Genomic DNA, 17,548 nt, shown 5'->3' on the forward strand with positions numbered 1-17,548 from the left:
CTTTTAGCTTGCTTCGCGTCATCAATAAGTATGCTACAGGTTAGATGTGAACCAGCATTTTTGTTAATAAAAATTAAAATAAAAATAATAACTAAGTGAAACTTACAAAATATTCACATTTTAATACATATATACATAAATATATATATATATATATATATATATATATATATATATATATATATGGTTTAGTAACTTGCATAATATCTCAAGGTGTACCAAATTTTAGTTGACAAAAATATTCACATATACTATGGATTCTAAGTTTTAAGGTTAAGGGTATTTGAATAACTTCTCATATTTTTATTTTTTATTTTAAACTAAAAATAATAATTATTAAAATACTTCTGTGTTTAAAGTATGTCTTTCTTTATTAATAGAGATTTTTTTTCAATTAAAATTTAATAGACTTTAAATAGATTAACAAACATATATATATATATATATATATATATATATATATATATATATATATATATATATAAACCAAATTTGTTAAAATACAAACATAAAGAAGTTAAAATAAAAAGTAAAGTCGTAACATGTTACCCACCTTTGATAAGAAAGATTGAGATTTTCAATTCGCTTTCTTAAAACGGATCAAACGGATCAACCAGCCATGTTCCATTTTTGACATACCAATAATAGAATAAGTTAATTTATTTTATTATTCTTAATTTTAAAAGACTCTTAATCTCATGTTAAATTATTTATAAATAAACCTAATATCATAAAATAAAATGAGTTTTATCACAACCAGTATCAAAGTCATCATTCCCAATTTGTTATTTTGAAAAACCGTTTCATAAAATAACTTTATGTTAGTGAGTAGTTAATTTTTCATCTAAAAACTTGTTAAGTTTTGAAATTTGTTTTCAAAGCAAGGGTTTTAAAAACTAAATAAATAAAAATAATTTTTTTAAATATATTTAAAAAAATTTAAAAATTCCTATGCATCCTAATATTTAGAAATATAGTCACTTGTTTCCTACAACATTTTTTTAATGAGTTTCGGATGAAATAAAATACCAGGTGCTAATATCTGAATACCCTTCAGAAATTAATCCGGTGTAATAATGGTATTCACTATAAGTTAAAAATCTTATTAGTAAACAATTATTTCAAAATATATAAACTTTAAAATAATTTAAGACGCTTTTGATTGAGTTGGTATAACATAAAATAGTTTACAATTGATTGATAATTCGAATTTCATGAAAAAATATTTGTGAAATGAAAGAAATAACGAATATACTTGGTTTTTGACAAAAGATGTATTATAGTAAAACTGAATCCCATAATATTTAAAAAGTCTAAATAGTTCAGATAAAGCTTTTTGTTTATTACTTTATCTTTCGAATTTCAAACCTGAGTAACTAAATGGGCTGGAATCGATATTCATTGTATTGGCCCATTATATGCTGAATCTGGGCCCTTGATTCAAGGTGGGTCACCGCGGTCCAAGAACGAAGTATGCACCGAAACCGAACGAGGAGCAGAATAACGTAACGTAACAAAGAAGTAGGAATGGGATAAGAGTGTAAGAAGAAGAGGAAAACTGAAAGAGGAAGAAGAGAAGCGAAAGGTTTTGGAAATTCAATGGCGGAGTTGTTAGCAACATTAGGGGATCTGGAGAGGGACTCATTCGTGCCTCTTCTCTCCAAGCTGATTGGGGAATCAAAGCACGTGCAGAACAACCCACCGGAGCTCGTTCCCGAGGAGGACAGAGTGGTGAAACACGTGTTGGACGTTCTATTACCCTTCAGCACCACCACCGGCGGCGGTCCCTTGCTCCTTAACCACGTCACCTACACTCCCGGACGGGGGAACCTCATCGTCGAGTACCCCGGCACCGTTCCCGGTAAAATCCTCTCCTTCGTCGGTTGCCACATGGACGTCGTCACCGCCAATCCCAACGATTGGGTATCCATTCATTCTTTCTTATTTTGTGCCATTTACCATCTCACATCACCACCATAACACTCGCAACCATTTCGATGTGATGCAGGATTTTGATCCGTTTTCACTGAGCATTGATGGGGATAAGCTTCGGGGTCGTGGAACTACTGATTGTCTGGGCCACGTGGCACTTGTCGCGGAACTCATGAAAAAGCTCGGGCAAACCAAGCCGAATTTGAAATCATCTGTTGTTGCTGTTTTTATAGCCAACGAAGAGAATTCTTCAATTACTGGTATTGGTGTGGATGCGCTTGTCAAAGATGGTCTCCTCAATAAGCTGAAGAATGGCCCTCTGTAAGTCTTTGTTATCTCGTTAATGCCTGTCTAAATTAAAATTAAAGAAATTCGTAAGTAACTCTGAATTGATCTCTTTAAAAAACGTTATTAGCGATTTCAGTTCCACTTTTAATATTTCTGCTAGTTTTAATTCTGTGCAGTTTCTGCTCAGGTACTGGATTGACACGGCAGATAAACAACCATGCGTAGGGACTGGTGGTATGATACCTTGGAAACTTCAGGTCACGGGGAAGCTCTTTCACAGTGGATTAGCTCATAAAGTATGCTCTTATATTATTGCCTACAATCATGTTCTAATTTTCTGAGCAATTATATTTTCTGTCTGATAAAGTCTTCACATAGTATTGACAAAGTTCTATGTGCTGATTATCCAAGAGGCTAGCACAATGTGACTGATCCAATCATAATTGCTTCTTGAACTCTGCTTTTGTTTATGATTGCGTCCGGGCACGTTTTTTGGGGAATGGATGAAATATGTTCCTCTGAACCCCCTGCCCCAAAATTTTTTTACAATGAAAAATCTTTAAACATTTGAAATTAAAAGAATGCCTTGTGAACATGGCCATTTACCACTAGAATCCGTGAAAAAAAAATGCTTTGCTTTAGTTCAGAAGGTAAGCAAATATGAAATATAATAAGTGTTTTCCTCTATAAAGGCATGTCAAATGTGTGCAATCATAGCAAACCTTAAGCTAGTAAAATATTTGGGAATTGTTTGATACTTAGACTTATTAGATAGTGATTCGGTTGTGCAGAAATGTTACAGCTCAAATTAATTTCAGCTTCACATTTATGCTTAGTAATAGTTTTCACTTGATTAACTTGAAGGATCCATGATCTGTCCCTTGGAGCTGAAAACTATGGGAGTAACTGCACAATACAAATCTGTTTTTACGTCTATTTTAATATTAAATTGAGTCATCTGCCCATTATACGGCCAAACTTGCTTCAGATATGTTGTAGTTGCTGTCTTGGTCTGGTAGCAATAGATATTTTAATGTGAGTCTGTAATTCAACAGATTAAAAGACCTTTACCAGTGCTATGCAGGGATAGAAGCTAACAAATAATAATCCATTCTATTAACTCATGTCTATTTATTATGCATTAGAGTAATAATATGCTTATATTGTTTGTTAAGGAAAGAATTTTAGTTTAGCTTATGTGCAAATTTTTAACATTATTAAAATTTAGAATGCTGGGAAAGTAATGGAACAAATCACTGGGGATTTTAAATTTTAATTCTATCTTTTATTCACCACCAGGTCATGTTAAGTAGACCTTTGATTGTTTGAGTGTTATGGGTAGCCATGTATTCACCATCTAGACTAGTCTTAAGACATGTAGCTTGTTTGGGCTATACGAACTGCATCGTGGGGTCAAAAGTATTGGTTGGTTTGTAAGGTGTCAGAACCTCCGGGCTAGTTTATGGCGTGATTGGTTTGGATTTAAAGGGTTAGGTAGTTAGCGTCTGGAAGAGTTATAACTGAGGTTTGATGAGGACTGTACTGTGGTTTCATTTGTCTTTATTTAGGGTATGCTTATTTGAGCACAAAATAAGCAAAAATATGGTAAAGTAGTGAGGTAAAAAATTAGCTATAGTACTTTACACATGGCATAACAAAAATGTGGGACCATTGGAAGAGGATTGCTACTCTGGCACTCTAGCCCAACGATATTTGGTAGATACTGCCTATTTTCTGCTTTTGAGTAAAAATTAAATATTTCTGTTGTATTACAGTATCATCCCTGGTTATACATCTTTGCTTTCACTTCCTACCTTATTATTGACAAAATTAATTAAGGAGCAGAAAATACTTTCGGCTGCATCCTGTGCTTGATTGTGTGTTTATCATGTTACAATTGCTGGGTATCATTCGTTCAGATATAAAGGAAATGCCAATACTATATATGTTTTTTTTTTTTGTGTCATATCCCTGCTGCCTGAAAATTGGGCATATTTGTTATAAGTATCACAGTTGAAAACTTATTTTCCATTTGGCGACTTCTAGGCTATTAATGCATTGGAGCTAGGCATGGATGCTCTGAAGGAAATCCAGTCCCGATTTTACCGAGACTTCCCACCTCATCCTCAGGAACAGGTTTACGGGTTTGCAACTCCATCAACCATGAAACCAACCCAATGGAGCTGTAAGTTGTCTGCCTTTTGTTTTTATGAAGAATAAAATCTACACATTTCATAATTATTACATCCTTACTGCAGATCCAGGAGGTGGAATCAACCAAATTCCAGGGGAATGTACTATTTCAGGAGATGTCAGGTTAATTCTCCTCCTTGGAATTACCCTGGGCATTTATTAAGAATGGCATTGCATTACAGATGTCTCTCGTTTGTTTGCTGCAGGTTGACTCCATTCTACAAGTAAGCTACATCTTACAGTACGGTCAAACTTTTGGTTGTAAGGAAGTTATATGGTTCAGTTTTTGTTCTTCATTTGTTTTACTAGCTTATTGTAAGTGCAAATTATATATTTATAGGATGACAGTTTTCAGTTTTACTTATTTTATGTAAATAATATCATATCCAATGCGTAATGCCTTGGTCAGTGTAAAGGATGTAATGAAGAAGCTGCAAGAATACGTGGACGATATTAATAAGAATATTCAGAAGCTAGAAAGTAGAGGTCCAGTTTCAAAATATGTCCTACCCGATGAAAACATAAGAGGAAGGTGAGACCTGTCTATCCTCCCTGAACTAGCAAATTCTGGTTTAGCGCTCAACTCCAAATAGTCAGCCATTTTACTTTAGAATCTTTAATCACTTGTATCTTCTTCGATCTCTTGATTGGGTCGTTTTCTTTGAACTAAAAGATTATCTGTTACTCATTAGGCTTCCTTCCTCTTCTTTACAGCCTAACTTTAACTTTTAACGAGGCACTGTCTGGAGTTGCTTGTGATCTTAATTCTAAAGGTTTCCATGTTTTATGCAAAGCAACTGAAGAAGTGGTTGGGTACGTAAAGCCTTACTCGATTACTGGGAGTTTGCCTCTCATTCGGGAACTACAGGTGAAAGAGAAATACTCTCATTGGTTCATGAAAAGCATTTGTATTACATACATTAAATACTTAAGCTCCCTCGTTGTGTCACAGGAAGAAGGTTTTGATGTCCAAACATCTGGCTACGGTATGACATGCCTAAGAATAATTTGATGCATATTGAATTTGGAAGTAATTAAAGTACCTTATTGTATTTAACGTTATGTCCAGGCCTAATGGCTACATACCATGCTGCGAACGAGTACTGCCTTTTCACGGATATGTCCCAAGGATATCGGGTCTTTGCGAGAATCATCTCTCAACTGGAAGATTAAGAAAAATAATACTGCTGCTCCATGGGCTGTCAAGAGGTTACTCACTTCTTCATTCATCCCCATACACTTCTCCGGCCAAAGTACCTTTTTTACACAAACGGCAGCAAATACCAACAAGGTTGTACACAAATGCTTTGTCTTGCCTAGTGTTTTCTTTAAACATCAAATACATGCAAGTAAATTACTTTTTTATTTTAGTCTCTAGATTACATTTAAAAAATATATATTTATAAACATATAAATACTATAATTAAAATTCATAATCACCTGTTAACGTTTACATTATACTTTAAATTTATGATAAATAATTTAACATTATGAGCAGTATTTTAAGATTCGGACCAGACTAGTTGATTCAATCAAAACTGGATCTAGGACCGATATTATACTTTTAGATTGAAAGTGGACAGCTTCCTGCACCTCCATAATTTTAGCATGTACTCATACATTTTTGTATTCCGGCCGGAATGGAAGAAGATATTTTTCATCTTATATTATAGAATGTATAATTAAATTATTTTGTTTATAATTTGGTATATATGATTTAGAATTTATTTTTTTATTTTATATTTCAAAATATACAATACAGAATACAAAAAGTTATATTTTAAATTATATAATCCGAAATATAAAAGTGTATGTAGGTGCGGGCAGATTCTAGAAAAAGTTGCCTTAAAATTGTTATTAACTAGTATTTTTACCTATGGATGCACCGGAGTGATTTAAAGTGTAATATATCTATTATTGATAAACATAGTTTGTAGGTTAAAGAAAATACCAATAGTATTATGAATCATATTTTATTTGAATAATAGTAGTAATAATTAAAAGAAATCACGGACTTGATAACTCATTCGTTCGGTTAATTGGGATGAAAAAGCAATCCTGATTGACGAAAGCCCATAATAGTAGTGATACGAGTTTACCAATTTCCCTAATAAAACGTGTTTCTCTATGGTTGATGCTGCGTTCTCTTTAGGCATCGCCCTTGAGTCTCTCTTCTCATCATTTCGTTTCCCGATATGCACATTTCATTTATTGCAACATCTCGTCAACTCTCCAACTCAATCTCTGCATTTATTTCTCCCCTATTTCTATTTCTCTTTTTTTAGGTGTCGTTTATGGATTGAAACTTGGACTCCATACCCTTCAATTGCTAAAATATTACCAACATCTAAACAAATTCTTTCAATAAAGTCTATGCCAGATTTTATTTATATATTGATTCAGTTTAATCATTAATATAATATTCAATCAGTGATTCATTAATTTGGTACTCATGTTGGGTGAACAATTGATCCAATTCTCTTGTTTGTTTTTACTTGCGAGTAATTTCGATAAAAAAAAACTTAGTTTTTGGCATTAAAAAACATATGGTCGTGATTGACAGCCATCCCCTTTCAAATTCTCCAAATACTTTTCCATTTATTTTCTTTGTTACCTTTCTTTTTCTTCTTGTAGAGTTGACCATTTCTGTTTAGCAGTTGCGTTTTAAGGGTATTTAGGTAATTGAAAGAGAGAATATGCTTAACAATTACAGCGAATACGTTTAGCAATTGTCTATGTTATAAACCTCGTGTCGCTGACCAAAAGAACCAACATTTTTATTATCCCATTTTACTGGGGAAAAAAAGGTGACAACTCTTATTTAGAAAATTCTGTAAACAAAACCTGATTATTCTGTATGTACGAGACAAAAACTAAAATGAGTATACATATATTCTCTTTATACAACAACTCTAATATACACTTCTTTTTAACCAAAAACAGTGATAATATTTCAAAATCTAGTTGGTGTTTTTTTCTTCTGATTTTAACTGTTGGATTCTCTGACGTAGTCTACGCCGGTGGTCATGTATCTTCCAAAGCCCATGTCCCAATATCACAGTGGAATATATGCCATGTGTGATAATCGGAGCAAGAATGTTATCAGTCTGTCACGTTGCATTCCAAACAGAAAAATAAATAAATAAAAATTAGTTTTTTCCTCTTAAACCCAAGACAACAACCAAATAATTGTGAAATAAATAAAATTTCAAGTTAAAGATTACCTGGATCCATTCCAGACCTAGGTACAGGGCTAGTAATCCTTCCAGAAGTGGAGAATAGATTTTTTTCATTTGCCGTTTCTCATACCAGGCTGCAAACCAAAATTAGAGTGATTGAGATCAAGACATCACAACTAGAAAATTATAAATGATGTTGCTCAAAGGCATTTTCTTGATCAAATGTACCATCGTTACTTATCAGTAAATTAACAAGTCAAATTTGCTCCAAATCTTCTCTTAGAAAAGATGATAAATTATTTTCATGGAAACAACAATATAAATCTGTTGACAGAACTATAATTCACTCGTTCAGAATGATGAAAAATAAGGAAGATGTGAACTGATTCCAAAAGTGTGCTACAGGAGAAAAGAACTGAACCTTCAAACAGCTTTTTCAAATCTTGACGACCAGAGCGAGACTGTGTAACAGGTGCAACAATATAAGTAGGATCTGAAAGAGAAAGAAAAAAGGCCATCGTTAATCAGACTGAAAACATAATAGGGAAAGTCTAGAAAGGGAAATAAAAAAAAAGTGACCTTTAGGAGAGGCAGCCATGTAATAGAGAGATCCAGTAAGGACAGCTGTAAGAACTGCTGCAAATGCCTGAGCAAATGGAACAAATGGAGGCAGCACACCAGTCTACATTTTACCATACAAAAATCATAAGTTAGCTTTTGGAATCAAACTTTTAGCTTTGAAAACTTGTAACATAAAAGGAAACTGAATAATGGGTTGTTAAGTGCATGAGGCTCCCATCATTATGGGTTGTCAAGGCACCAAATTTATCATAACAAATTAAGAAGTTGTACACATACCAATGATGCCATTCCTTGAGCATCTGTTATAAGATTACTGCCTCTTAAGAATATATCAGCCAATGCCCCCTGTAGAATTGCAATAATAACTTATTAGACACACATATATAGTGTCTTATGCAGAAAACAATGACTATAAAGCCTACAATTTTTTTTCTTTTATTTTCACCATCAAGAAATTTTCATCATAAAGCTCTAGTTTGAAGCAGACAAATGAATTTAGTGATGTTAATTTTTTTCTTTTTTATCGAGATAGACCGGAAAGTTTGACTATCTCTAAGATATGAGTTGTCCATACAAAATACCAGATTTTTCTTCCAATCTAAAACTTTAAAACTTAATGTTTGTAAACTTTGTTTTTCTTATATACTATTTCTACATTTTCAACTGTTTACCGGGCATTACACTATAGAGTTCAAGTTCAAGTATAGAATCCAGCTACACTTGAAGAACTGTGCAACAGTCCTTCATCTTAGGCAGTACCAGATCTAATTCGTCTGCATGCATTTGTTCATAATTGAATTATTCATCATAGGTACATTAAACACAAAAGGCATTTCATTATTCCCAATTTTAAGCTTATCCAAAGATTAATCAAAACCAGAGGCAGAAGCTCCTAAACAAACCTGAACAGCAGCCCTGTAGAAGAGCTCCTCTCCAACTGAACTCGCAGCAACCATCAGTATAAACTGCATGGAACATTCAATTAGATCCTTCTTCGTCATAGAACTAGATTTCAAACAATTCAAAATGTCAAAGCAAGCAAGTTTCATCAAATTACCTGCCAAGGGGACATCCCATAGAAAAAGCTCCACAGTTCTTCATCCTCAACATCTCTGATGGCACGGGCATGGGGTGATAGCTTCACAACTTCATCCTATTAGTTAACATGTCAACTCGTTACTTTGAGCTTTCAAAATGAGGAAAGTTTAGTTTCACAAAGGCTCAATTCGTGTGAACAAACTTACATCGAGTATAAACAAAAGGGCCATAATTGGAGGAGCTGCATATCCAAGCCCTTCCAAAATGGCATCTAACGATAGATGGAAACCCCCCAGAGAGTCAATTCCTGTAATCGAACAGATAAAACTCCCCGCAACAGCCATGGCACCATAAATCCCTGCAACAAGGAACTCATCACAATCAACCCATGCTAGAAAAAGTAAAGTTCCACTCACAAATACAATCTAATTTCCTTTTTCCCGGATGGAAAAGTCATTAATTCGATTGATTTAAAGAGAATCTTCCAACACTTTTACTTCATGTGCTACACAACAAAGCAACTCTCTGCTTCAGTTCAAAGAAAGTAAAAGGGTAGCAGAACAGTTCAGAAGTTTGGTACTGATTAGATTTTAAAAGTTAGCGTGATGTCGTCAGAACTGAGCTAAACTCACCGATGCCATAACTGAGTCTGACGACAGCACCAATCTTTTCCCAAACGGGAAAGTCGGCATCGTTGAAAGTGCTGCGGTTGAATGTGGTGACCTCCATGGCAGGTGTAGTGAACCCAGTTCGAGCCTTTCCATCATCGATTGCATCGCCGCTTCCCTCCGCCGAAGCCTTGACACAACGCACCGAAAGCTTAGGCGCGTCGAAACACACGTTGTTCTTCTTCTTCCTGGGCTGAAATTCACAGAGCTTGGAGCAGTGAGCAAGTGCTGCAGGAAGAGATGAAGTTGAACTCGAAGGCGAAGGAGTGAGCCGCAGAGACAGCTCCATCAACAACAAGGACAAGGATTGTTCAGAAGGAGGAAAGAGAAGTAAAGGTGTGAGATTTGGCGTTGTTCATTAATTGCCAGCGAGGTTGTAACATACAATAACATATGACAGCATCTCCTATATTGTTATACCAATGTTCGTGTTCGTATCTCTGTGGGTGTGGTTTGTATGAGTCGTGAGGAAGAGAAGCTGATTTGAAGATGGAGTGGTCAACTTGGACAAGATTGATTAGAATATCCCAACAACCAACCACACCCTGCCATGTGGAGATAACGTTGGCAACTCTCCAGTTACGTGAAATTCCATGATTTTTTCTGGTTTTCCATTTATGTTGAAGCCATCAACTAATTTTGCATTTTCCTTTTTCATTTAAGTAAGTTAATACAATGGTACTACAGTAATAGAATGAGATGCTTTTACATTTATTTAATCTATATTATAAAAATAAAATGGTCATAAAAATATAAATTTTTATATTTATTTAAAAAATAAAATAAAAAGTAAGAAAAAATAATGTTAAATAAATATAAAAAACTTATGTTTCTCCGATAATATTTTTCTAATCTACCTTCTTTCGTAAAGCTTTCTCCCACTTCTTTCACAGTTCACCTAATTCATGAGTAATGGAGAACAGTGATCGCATGCACCCTTCATTAACAAAAACGCAATACAATGAAATCGTTTAACACTATTATGTGTGATAAAAAAAAAATCTTTTTGAATATTTGATACAGTTTTATGCTTGAAATTATCTACTAAACTGATACAGCATCTAGCTGATGTCGTGTTTGGTGGAATGACACATTTTCTTTCTATTGAAATATCTGCATTATTGAAAATATAATTAAAATGAGACGTGCCTCAGTATCTGGGAAAATTAAATTTAATGGGACAAAATCTGTAAGAAAGAAATCTTTACAAGCAAAAGCAACTAGAATTCTCAATTATTAACCATCTATTGGGTTTCAGTTGTTTTTTTAATTGTTCTAATTAAATTTTTAACTGCAACGCTGAGATTATTCATATATTAGTGGCTGATATTTAAGATATATCAGTAGTTGCTAATATTAGTAGATAAATTTAATTCCGTGGTCACCAAATAAGTTTCTACAAATATACCAACGATGAATCCATTTTGTCTTTTCCTTATATGGGTTAGGGTGTTACCATTCTATATTTCCTTCACCTCCTCATATTATTTTAAATACAATTATATCCTTAAGTTAAAAAGATTTTTACTTTTATCTTATTTTAAATAATTTGAAATCCTAATTTCCCAGCACCCACCCACGAAACTCTCTTTCCCATTTTCCATTTCCGTTTCACCTCCCGCACTTCCATTCCTTTTTCTTTTCAATTTTTTTTTTTGGTTTGAAAGCTTTTATTGCCGTTGTGGTGTGAAGGAGTGTTGCCGTCATGGTGTGGAGGAACATCAAGGAGCGTCCAGAGCATCAACCAGCGTGAGGAAGTATATCCGTTTTTCCTTAAACGGATGTTGACATCCGTTGAAGGATGTCACCTCCGTTTAAATGTTACGTTTTTTATTTTAGGGTTTTATTTCAAGGTTTATTCGAATACACACCTGGAGGAAGCACGACACGCACTGCACCACTCCATGCACTGCACCATGAGAGCGACATTGTACCACGAGAAGGAGACTGCTTGATAATTCTTTCCATCACCACCAACCTTTGTAATTTGTAGTATCTCATAACGACGAAAGAAAGAGAGGAAGAAATATAATGTTAAAATGAAAGAAAAGTATTTTATTCATGTACGGGACTAGACTAGGTTATTAGTGAAATAGGTTGTGAATGGATAAAATTAAAAAATAATAACCCTAAAAATAAAATTTTACTGAGAAACAAAATAATAAAGAAAAAGTGAAGAGAAAAAGGTGTGGTGGTGGATGAAACAACACCCTATGAGTTAACATAGATTTCAACTTCAACGTGGCAAGGTCCAAGCTAGGTTTTAGATTTTCGTGTTGTGAATTACTGAGAATATTATGACGTTTTTTTAATTTGTTTATAAAATATATTCTATATGTAGTTTTCATCTTTGTAAATAAAATATAAAATAGCCTCTTTTCTAGAAAACAAGGTCTACATTTCTAAATAAAACATAAAACTACAACGTTAATTTGCTTTCGGAGACAAAGTAAAGAGAAGCGTATGTATATATAATAGATAATATAATACAAAGACATTATCAATGTCAATGAAATATTTATAATGTTGAAGTGCTCTCATAGATCCAAGATTATTTGACGCATATAATTTATATTTTAAATGTATAAAAGAAATAAATAAAGAAATTTCAATACTAATAAATTTAAAATGATATTTAAGTTGGTTAATTTGAATTAATAACTTTATACATTGATTTTCTATTATAGAAATATACATAAACTTGAATTATTTAAACATCGGTTATATTTAAAAGTATCGTTACTACCAGGATTTTTTCCAGTTACGTGATGGACTTAAATTGTTAACAGATTCCGCAAACATTCACTTCTGTTTGTATGTATGATATGATTAAGTATTTTATTAAGAAGCTTTAGTAAATTGAGACCGCAATAAATTAAGATTATAAAAGGAAGTGTATAATTATGTTTAAAAATAAATTTTGTTTTCATTGAAGTGAGTAGATAATAAAATAGACAATTGAACTTTTAGGCCACAAAATTCTTAACACCTTTTTATACATACACCGTAACGAAGGCTGTTTTATCTTACACTTCCAAACATTTGCATCTCAAATTTCCAAAGATAACCTTAAAAATTATATTTTTTCAAATTTTGAAATCCAATAAAATAAATTTATTAAATTTTAAAATTTGATAAAAAAATTTTTAAAAGCTTATTAAATTTCGAAAATAAATAAAAAAATAAAAAATTTTATAAAATTTTAAAATTTGATGAAACACAAAAAATGGAGGATAAGATTTTTTAAGTTATAGAAGATAATTTTGGATCTTTAAAAAAATTTCGAAATGCAAGATAAAATTAGAGTGTTTCACCATGCATCTCCAATTTCCTAAAATATCTTTGATTAATAAGATGAAAATCCTTAATTAATAAGGTGGTTATCTATTAATTTAATATTTATTAAAAATTTCTGTGCTAACCATTAACTACACCCCATACACCCCATGAGATATAAATATGTGCACATCGGATATCAAAATCTGAAAGGACTCTATCAAATCTCCATATCCGATTTTACTTAATTGTACTCTTTATTCTGCAAAGACACTGCCAGATTAAAATAATTACAACCCATTGATTACTCAAGCACAAACACATATACATGAAACATTGTTTTTAATTTCACAGTGAAATATACACAAATGAATAATACAAAAAAGTAACAAAGATATAAACTGATACACAAGGTGAAGCAGTGTTATTTTTCCTTTGTTTCAGTCATTTACCCGAAAGATCACCAGAAAGACTATCAGCCTGCTAAAAGTTTGTGAATGAGAGCGTTCATTTTTAGGATCAGATGTGAAAAGAGGTGAAACAGGATATTCTATGACAGAACCATTTGACTTTTGTCTATGCACACATTGAACATCAATCTTGGATAACTCTGGTAGTCTCATTTCAAAGCTATCCTGCCTTTTAATTGATGGTTCTGTGTCTGCTGAATCTAAAGACTGTCCATTTTCAATCATCTTCTCTGATGGTGGGCTCCGAATTTTTGGTGACTCTTGTGAATTAAAAAAGTCATCCGAAGGCCGAAAAATGACATAAACTCTTTAAAGAGAGGGTGGCTTTATGATTTTAGGAGATGAGGGTTCTTTGAAGCTGTGACTTTCTAAAGAATCCTTCTCAATTTGGAAAGTTGCAATCTCCTTATAGTTTCGAACAGGCATCCTGGATGACCAAAGAAAAGGTAATTTTTCATCAAGTAAATGATGAAATCTTGCAAATTATAAAAAAAATAGTGAAATCAACCATTGTGTAACAATTATTAATTTATTATTATAGTAAAACATTAATAGACTTATTGTCACCTTAATAGTCACAATATCTGTATCTTAAAAGTCATGTATTCTTAACAAACACAAAAAAATGCATGGCAAAAGTTGAATTGTGATTTAAGGTGGTAACAAACCTCTTGGGAAGTTTTATGGCTTCTTCACATAGTAGGAGCTCTGAGTATAAGCCATCCAGGGTCGGTAACTTATCATGCGTACCCATTTCAACAAGTTGACCATCCTTCATGAGAGTTATACAATTGATAACTTTTTGTCAAGTATACCAAATCGTTCCAAGTAATATAGAGTAAGTTCAAAGTATCGTTCTCCCAAGGGACTTGTGCAACACATGACAATTCTTTCTTTTATAACTCAATTAGACATCAATGTGTACAAAAAACACAAGAAACTCTTTTTGGCATTTTTATCAAACAATTGGTGTGCAAGGAATTATATTTAAAAGAAACTTTGTTGGAATTGGGTTTCATGGATAAAACTCTGTACAATATATCATTATTTCATTCAAACATTCACATCAAGGCATACTAGTCCTAATCCCTTAGCAACTAGTTCTAAATTTATATATCAAAATGTTAATCCCTTAGTCCATTTAACATACAATTTACATTAAGTCCGATGTTAAAAATGACCAAGTTATTGAGTCTATCCCTATATCCCAAATCACTTAGGTGCTCTATCTATGTTGACGTTCAAAATTACTTTTCGATAATAAGAGACATTCAAATAACACTATATTTCCATACAATGATAGTAAATTCAAGAAATAACATATGAACGAACAACGATATATTGAACAGGAAAATTACATCACAGTGAGTTCATTACATCTAATTCCAACGAAACAAAAACTACTCCTAGTCATCTAAATGTACACATTTGAAGCAATCCTAGTCATCTAAATGTACACATTTGAAACAATCCTAATCTGTACACATTTGAAGCAATCCCTTGCAAAAATAGTGTCTTGATGCCTTGAAGTAGTCTCCGGAAGTTCCTGAGATGTTTTCGTTTCTTTCTTTTATGCGGAACTTTTGTCAGAAGAATGTTTCTGTCTTTTTGTCTCATCTTTTAAAGCCACTTAACTTCATTAATTCGCTCAACGCACATGTACTGGTGCGCTATGCGAATTTTCTTAATTGTTGCACTTTAACTGATAGCGCATAGGTACGGGTGCGCTATGCGAATTTTCTTCTTCTGGCAATGCGAATTTTGGCTTTCGCTTTGCGAAAATTGGCTGAGTCTAAATAATACACCATTTTTTGTACAATATTTTACATAACAATCTACTATCTATTACAACTTTTCAATGATGAACAACATGAATAATTACAAGATTGAGCTTCTTTATAAGTATAAAAACAATTCTTTTTCACACTTATCAACACTCAGTATTCTTTATAAGACTAGGCCTTCAAGCAATTATTATTGTTGAGCGTCCCAATATTAGCAGGTCAGGGCTTCCTGAACAGACCTCTCAGCCTCAAAATCAAATCCACCAGTAATCCGTCAAGAAGAAGAATGGATGGATTTAAAAGCACAGCTCTTACAATATAAAGCTTTATTTTTTGCTCTTATGTTAAAGCTAGATTTTCCCTACCAACCTAAGAAGACAGAAACCTGGTTTAAATTATGGCAAAAATATAGGCAAAACCAAAGGGAACCATTAAATCATTCAAAACAAAATTAAGAGGCTACGAATCGGATATGCAAACGGGGATGAATCGGATCTAGATATCTGATTCAGCCTACATTCAGCCTACATCGGATATAAACATCCGATGTAGGCTCAATCGAATATCCATATCTAATTCAGTCCCCTTTGCGTTTGCATAGCGCAACATGAAAATACCAAAATAAATATGGCAGAGGAATCCACCAACCTTTGACCAGCAAGAAGAAGCGAGCGTCGACGATAGCAACACCAAAATGGAAAAGACGAACCTCTGCTGCCTGAGAAGACAAAGTTGTGGTACTGTGTGTGCGTGGAAGAAGATGAACTGTGGTGTGTGTCACCTGGAAAATGAGATGCGAAAGAGAGAGGGAGGAAAGCAAGAGAGAAAGTGAGATAGTGAGATGGATGATTTTCAAATGAGCGTGGAGAATAAAAATTGGGAGAGAATCTTTGACCATTTAATTGTTTTAAATATTAATAGTGTTTTAAGTATGGGTAATGTTAGTATTATGAAAATATTTGGAGGTGGAGGATGAAAGGCTTGGAGGCAGAGATGAAACACTCTAAAATTATTAGAAGTGTAGGATGAAGCAACCTGTAACCGAAAGAAAGACATAAAATTTGGCCCAAATGAATGAAATTCAGACTGCTTGTGAAATCTGGCCTAGAAAAGAGCCCATATCAAGTCTTTTAAATTATCACAAATGTCCTTTAAATGTCCTTAGTAATTAATTCCTGCAGCCCGTCAATTTGACAAAATAGCCATTATATCCTTGCAAAAGTGACTTCCAAACTATAATGTCCGGAACAAGCTTTCCGGAACAATATTTCCAGAATTAATTTTCTGAAACGAAATATCCAGAATAAAATTTTCGTAATGAAATTTTGAAATAATTTTCCAAAACAGGTGAAATACATTCCGGAACGTATTTTTTGGAATAAATTCTCGGAATATACTTTTCAGAAAATGCATATAATACTTTGCAAAATGAATTTTCTGAAACACCTATATGAAAAGGGTTTCTGAAAAGAATTTTTTGAAACATATGAAATATTTTTCTTGAAAAACTTGTTTGAAATGATTCTTTTTGACATTTTTTCTTTTTTTCTTTTCTAGTAGCGGTTTGGTACCGCGATCATAACAGTGGAGTTATGATAGTGAAGGATATTTAAATATTTTTCTTTTAAAACCCTTCGATATTTCATCATTAATACACTTTGGTTATCTAAAATTATTATCTAATCTTAAGATGAATAGAAATTGATAAATTTTTTCACTCTCAGATTTTATATTGCAATTGTCTAGTGTTTTTTTATTGATATTTTTTTTTAATAAAGAACAGTAAATTTGAGTAGTGAATTAAAAAAGTGGAGTCAATAGTACATGAATAGTGAGATAGGATTATATGATAATAAGGTAAACGGCAGTTATGAGTATATTTTAGATTTGGTGCTGGTGATGCTCATTTTAATTCTTTTTTAATTTAAAGTCATTGCCTTACAGGAATAATCTTTTGTAATCATTGTGTTCACTAAGAATTCAAACATGCAGATATATTGCCAATTGCAACTACAGACCCGCACGGATGTCCTATATTTTGATGGGCTATTGTACCTCTATATGTATAAAAAAAATTATCCAAATATATATATATATATATATATATATATATATATAGAGAGAGAGAGAGAGAGAGA

The 17,548-nt window shown here is 33.0% G+C and overlaps 2 protein-coding genes across 2 annotated transcripts; one reads left to right on the top strand and one right to left on the bottom strand.

Moving 5' to 3' along the window:
- Window positions 1-1,504: 1,504 nt before the first annotated feature.
- On the top strand, window positions 1,505-5,866 carry LOC124823490 (Peptidase M20/M25/M40 family protein). Its single transcript, XM_047295696.2, has 10 exons — window positions 1,505-1,923; window positions 2,009-2,253; window positions 2,408-2,516; window positions 4,267-4,405; window positions 4,479-4,536; window positions 4,620-4,637; window positions 4,823-4,945; window positions 5,128-5,281; window positions 5,366-5,399; window positions 5,483-5,866. The coding sequence occupies exons 1-10, from the start codon at window positions 1,600-1,602 to the stop codon at window positions 5,584-5,586; spliced, it is 1,308 nt and encodes a 435-aa protein (XP_047151652.1). The 5' UTR covers window positions 1,505-1,599; the 3' UTR covers window positions 5,587-5,866.
- A 1,303-nt stretch (window positions 5,867-7,169) lies between these two features.
- LOC124823491 (uncharacterized) lies at window positions 7,170-10,342 on the bottom strand. Its single transcript, XM_047295697.2, has 9 exons — window positions 9,845-10,342; window positions 9,419-9,570; window positions 9,232-9,327; window positions 9,077-9,139; window positions 8,451-8,519; window positions 8,172-8,274; window positions 8,014-8,085; window positions 7,638-7,726; window positions 7,170-7,520 (listed from the first exon to the last, which is right to left on the bottom strand). Exons 1-9 carry the CDS (start codon window positions 10,167-10,169, stop codon window positions 7,374-7,376), a joined length of 1,116 nt encoding a protein of 371 aa, XP_047151653.1. The 5' UTR covers window positions 10,170-10,342; the 3' UTR covers window positions 7,170-7,373.
- Window positions 10,343-17,548: the final 7,206 nt, after the last annotated feature.

The sequence above is a fragment of the Vigna umbellata genome, chromosome 10, assembly GCF_029865625.1.
Source record: "Vigna umbellata cultivar VRB3 chromosome 10, Vumbellata_1.0, whole genome shotgun sequence".
NCBI lineage: Eukaryota > Viridiplantae > Streptophyta > Magnoliopsida > Fabales > Fabaceae > Vigna > Vigna umbellata.

Coding starts and splice junctions, on each gene's coding strand:
- LOC124823490 (XM_047295696.2), top strand. CDS start 1,600: ATGGCGGAGTTGTTAGCAACATTAGGGGATCTGGAGAGGGACTCATTC. Junction 1,924..2,008: donor CCGCCAATCCCAACGATTGG/GTATCCATTCAT, acceptor GATGTGATGCAG/GATTTTGATCCGTTTTCACT. Junction 5,282..5,365: donor CTCTCATTCGGGAACTACAG/GTGAAAGAGAAA, acceptor GTTGTGTCACAG/GAAGAAGGTTTTGATGTCCA.
- LOC124823491 (XM_047295697.2), bottom strand. CDS start 10,169: ATGGAGCTGTCTCTGCGGCTCACTCCTTCGCCTTCGAGTTCAACTTCA. Junction 9,140..9,231: donor ATGGGATGTCCCCTTGGCAG/GTAATTTGATGA, acceptor TGTTCCATGCAG/TTTATACTGATGGTTGCTGC. Junction 8,520..9,076: donor TCTACAGGGCTGCTGTTCAG/GTTTGTTTAGGA, acceptor GCAATTCTACAG/GGGGCATTGGCTGATATATT.